The 5316-nt window shown below is 38.0% G+C and overlaps 1 protein-coding gene across 1 annotated transcript in view; it reads left to right on the top strand.

The window, feature by feature from the left end:
- Window positions 1-4840, top strand: part of LOC108580188 (synaptic vesicular amine transporter) — a 5273-nt gene extending 433 nt beyond the window's left edge. The window contains exons 2-7 of the mRNA XM_017943892.1: window positions 295-504; window positions 1775-2041; window positions 2355-2395; window positions 2559-2705; window positions 2805-3126; window positions 4623-4840. Coding sequence (XP_017799381.1) covers window positions 295-504; window positions 1775-2041; window positions 2355-2395; window positions 2559-2705; window positions 2805-3126; window positions 4623-4840 — 1205 coding nt within the window. The remainder of the gene's footprint in view (window positions 1-294; window positions 505-1774; window positions 2042-2354; window positions 2396-2558; window positions 2706-2804; window positions 3127-4622) is intronic.
- Window positions 4841-5316: the final 476 nt, after the last annotated feature.

Below are 5316 nucleotides of genomic sequence, written 5' to 3'. Positions count from 1 at the left end.
CTACTATTACAAAATTACTAATAATTATTATACAAAAATACACTCACTGTACAAAAAAATTATTTCCCATTTAACACAGCCTGTCGCTAAAAAAAAATAAAATTTGTAACGACATAATTTTGGAGACATTAAAAATCGCAATTTCCCACTTTTCATTGTTTTATTCAGAATTTTTCACCGGTGAAAAATTAACGTAAATCGATTTTTTTGAAAGAGCCGAGTCCACAGAAGAGGACTATTTTTAATAACTTTTCATCCTCTATTGTTCTCATCGAGGGATTAAAAATATTTCAGTGCCGATTATTCCCGATTACCTTTGCACCCTGGACGGGAACTCGACGACAAACGGCGAAGACGATGAGAACGGTCGAGTGGGATTATTGCTGAGCTCGAAGGCGCTGGTACAATTAATACTAAATCCAGCCGTGGGCACACTTACCGGTACTTTGGGATACACCAAGCCATTGTTCCTCGGGAATTTAAGTCTACTATTGGCGGCGATGCGTAAGCTTGTTTTTCTTTTCAAACTATTCTATTCCTTTGTACCGGAACACCCATCGAACGTAATGGTTCTTATCGGAGGTATTGATTGCGAAGTAAAAATTAACGATCCTACGAAAATTTTACCGAATTTCGAGAAATTGCGACGGAGAAATATTGAGAGAATTTTTTAGGCAAATTTCTGATGGAGGAATTCTTCTTTTATTAGTGTTACGAAATGGTTGGAATTTTAGTTATACTGTTTTGGGAGTTGAAAATTTATCTGTGAAAATCTTTGGGAAAATTGTTATCACAGAAATTAGCAAAATTTTAAGAGTCCTATTTGATGAATTACAAATTTGGCCAAAATTGCTTCAATTAAAAAACAACTAAAATCTCCATTCACATTTCCCAAAAAATGAAATCTCAATCCTTCGGTGAAAAAATTTTCGAAGTCAATAGTATATGAAAAATTTATCCATACAATTTTCTATAAAAATTCGTACCACAAGAATGGCCAAAATTTTATCAATCTTTCACTAATAATTAAAAAACGACTGAAACCTCCATTTACATTTCCCCCAAAAAAAGAAAAAGAAATCTCAATCCTTCGGCAAAAAAATATATGAAATCCATAATCTGTGAAAAATTGATCTATAAAATTTTCATAAAAAAATGACTAACCCAAAAATAGCCAAATTTTCATTAATATTCCTCCAACAATTAAAAAACGACTAAAACCTCCATGCACAATTCCAAAAAGAAAAAAAGAATCTCAATCGTTCGACAAAAAGATGTACAAATCCATAATATACGAAAAATTGATCTATAAAATTTTCATAAAAAAATGACTAACCCAAAAATAGCCAAATTTTCATTAATATTCCTCCAACAATTAAAAAACGACTAAAACCTCCATGCACAATTCCAAAAAGAAAAAAAGAATCTCAATCGTTCGACAAAAAGATGTACAAAATCCATAATATACGAAAAATTGATCTATAAAATTTTCATAAAAAAATGACTAACCCAAAAATAGCCAAAATTCCATTAATATTCCTCCAGCAATTAAAAAGAAACTAAAACCTACGTTCGCATTTACAACAGAGCCCCAATAAGCCCTCCATTCTCCACGAAACCCAAAAATGAACGCAACAAGTTCCTTCTGGTGAAAACACTTCATCGTCCCACGGCCATTTTACAATCACACCAGTTCTATTCGACGCGACGAAAGTTCACGGTACAAAGGACCACGAACAAAGATGCTCGCTGAATGCAACAACAACCGTTGCAGTGTTCGCATTCGGGCAAACATACGAAGTGCTGTTCCTGGCTCGAAGCGTTCAAGGTATCTCATCAGCGTGCATTGGTGTTTCCGGTATGTCGCTGGTTGCCTCGCAATACCCAGAAGAGGACAAGAGATCGAAGATCATGGGCTTCGTTCTTGGAAGCATCGCGCTGGGCGTTCTCGTTGGATATCCAATTGGATCTGTGCTTTACGACCTCGAAGGGAAAATGGCGCCGTTCTTGTTGGTGTCTTGTTTCATCGTGGTCACCATTTGTATGACATTTCTTTCGAACATACTTTTCGGATTTAATAGGAAAAATTGGATAATTTTGAAAATTGATTTTTAAGGTGTTTTTAAAAAATTTGTTTTCAACATTTTCGGAACTGATTTTTAGTGTATTTGTGAGAATTGTTGTAGGAGCAATTGGAAAATTTTGGGAATTGATCTCTAGGGTATTTGTGAGAATCGACAATCTTTCTACGAAGAATTAGAAAATTTTGAGAATTCATTTCTAGAGTGTTCTTGAGAATTGTTACAGGAGCAATTGGAAAAATTTGAAGATCGATTTATAGATCAATTTTTCAGGTCTACAGGTTTTCACGTTGGACGTTGAAACCAAAACTGAGGTAAGTATTACAATACACTGCAAAATAATTCCTTTTAAATTATTTTCAATTATATTACAATTATTCTCCCTTCCAAATTTCTTCTCAACTATATCAAATACTATTCTTAACGACACAAAGAACACGTTTTATCTACACAAAGAACGATAAATAATATTTTTAGTCCAGCGAAGAAGGAACATCTTGGACACACTTACTATCTGACCCACACATACTCATTATTTTTGGAGCAATATGGTGTTCCACGTCACCGATGGCCATCTTGGAACCCTGTTTACCGATCTGGCTACGAACTCACATAAAACCCAAGGTTCAACGCTAATCGCTTATTTCCTATTCAATGTTTTATTTAATACATTAACCCCTTGACTGCTTTCAATTAAATAAAATTGTTTCTTTGTTCCTCTAGAAATGGCAATTGGGAACAGTATTCATTCCAGACAGCGTTGGCTATCTAATTGGGACCAACTTTTTCGGCATGATAGCCTATCGCTATGGACGTAGCAAAATCGCTGTTCTAGCTATGTTCGTGGTTGGAATAAGTACCTTTCTAATACCATTCGCTGGAACAATGTCACAACTAATAATCCCACACTTGGGAATGGGTTTAGGCATCGGTGTAGCAGACGCTGCTTTGGTACCATTATTGGCCAGCTTGGTGGACCAAAATGGCGACTACGGTCCCGTTTACTCGATTCAACAAGTGGCCGTCAGTCTGGCCTACTCTCTTGGTAAACGATTTAATTCACTCGAATAGAAAATTTTTGAGGTTTTCCGTAAAAGATCTTTATTTTATTGATACACAAAATACACGTGTGGCAACCGTGAAAGGCCGAGACGCACACTTCGACCGCGTACCTTCTTTGTGCCACGCGACGCGCCAGGAAACATATGACGAGCGAGACATCGTCGATGTTGAAAACGAAAATTTGAACATGAATATTAATTTTCAAATATTCGATCACTCCTTCGATTATTAAAATTTTGTGGGACCAATTTGTTTCGTCTGACTTTAGTGTAGTTATAGTCAAGGTACAGATTTTAAAGCAACAATCCGTATATTTTCTAACAATCGGTAAAGAATACAATGTTTCACTAACAATAAAATTCAGCGTAGCTCGCTGTGTGACTGTCCACGTTCTGGAGCACAGAATCGTGATAATATAAAGGTGCGAAACGTTGCAAAAACCGACGAGAATAATAGCACGCTGGAGCGGCAGCGGTATTGAAGACTTTGCGATGACTGTGAACTGGCGATGTTTCCGACAAGACGGTGAATTCGTCCGCAGCGTACAGTCGCTTATCTTTTATATCCCGCCGAGAGACCGCCATCGACGATTTGGATTGGGGGTTTTCAAAAAGATCGAACCAATGGATCGATCATCGGTGAACGATCGCTCGGCGAGGCTATTGCCCTGATGACGTACGGATTGTCAATCAGAGTGAGACAGAGCAATGGAGTTCATTGCCCCGCGGTGACAGTTGCCGGCGTCTAGCCCAGACCCAAAGTAAATGCGTGCGCCCGGGGATTAGACGCCGGCGAGCTAGCTAGTTTTTGCCGGAGTCGTTGGGCTCCGGCAAAAGCTCTCGCCGGCAACCGTCACCGCGTTCAATTTATAATATTGCTTTTGCAACAAATTCGTTAGGAAAAAATATGTATATACACTCTGTCACATAGCATCAACTACCTTCTCGTCCCGGGGCCCGCGTGCCTCTTCTACGCTTCGCTTTTCGCTCACGCCGCGCCGGTACGCGCCTACGCTCTCACGCGTGTCGGACCCGATTTGCACGTATATGTGGGATCAATTCGTCAGGAAAAAAAGTATACACCGTCGCATAGCCAGCTCGAGCCTCGGCGCGCTACCTTCAACTGCCTTCTCGTCCCTGGGCCCGCATGCCTCTTCTACGCTTCGCTTTTCGCTCGCGCCACACACTCTCACGCGTGTCGGACCTGATCGCCGGCGGATCAGTCACCACAATTTTATCAAATATTAATTAAAGAAAATTATCTATTTTTGGATGTGGATACAAAATAATTTTATTTCTAAGAAAATGGAAATCTTACTTTCGAGACGATTGAAATTTGATTTTCAAGAATACCGAAATTTGAATTTCAAGGAAATGGAAATTTGTTTTTTAAGAAGATCGAAATTTTATTTGAAAAAAAATTGAGACTTTTAGATTGATACGCGTGGAACGATCGACGAAAGAAAATTGTTTGTTCAAGGACCAATTCTGGGCGGCGAAATGGTAAAGTCGATTGGCTTTCAATGGGTGATGCGAATCGTCGGTTTAATGAACATCGGCTACTGCCCGCTGCTAATATACCTCACCTTGGAAAGGAGGAAATTACTGACGCAGCGGGATGAAAAGAGGGATTATGAGACCTTCCAGAAATCGGTGGCAAAGTACGAACGCTTTCAAGACTCTGACGACGACCTCTGATACCTGTAACTCCCCCTTACTCAAATTAACCTCTATTTTGTATAACTCCGTTAACACAAAACAGAGCGGCTTTCCTGTTAAAGTAATCCAATTTTAAAGGCGTGGAAGATATTAAAAGCAACTGTTAACGAACAAAACGAACCTCGACCATTTCTCTCTGATAAATATTCTGCGCATAATGTGATTTTCAAAGAAGATAAACGAACTGGTAAAATAAGTAAGTTCAGTTTTCCTTAATTTCCTGTTCCCGACAAGTTAATATCCAAAATTACACTAATACAATTTAAACGAAAAAATTAGAGAACGAACGAAGGAAATATTCTGTAATTTTATGGAAAACTTCAATGATACATGGAATATACAAATTTCTAGGATTAAAAAAAAAAAAAGGAATAATTATTTTATTCTCTATTTCACAGAAAATTCTCTAATTTTATCGAAAAATTTAACAAATTTCTACCATTTGTGCAATAACT

The sequence above is a fragment of the Habropoda laboriosa genome, unplaced genomic scaffold (genome assembly GCF_001263275.1).
Source record: "Habropoda laboriosa isolate 0110345459 unplaced genomic scaffold, ASM126327v1 scaffold23, whole genome shotgun sequence".
In the NCBI taxonomy this organism is placed as follows: domain Eukaryota; kingdom Metazoa; phylum Arthropoda; class Insecta; order Hymenoptera; family Apidae; genus Habropoda; species Habropoda laboriosa.
This window is presented reverse-complemented; position numbering and strand designations above follow the sequence as displayed.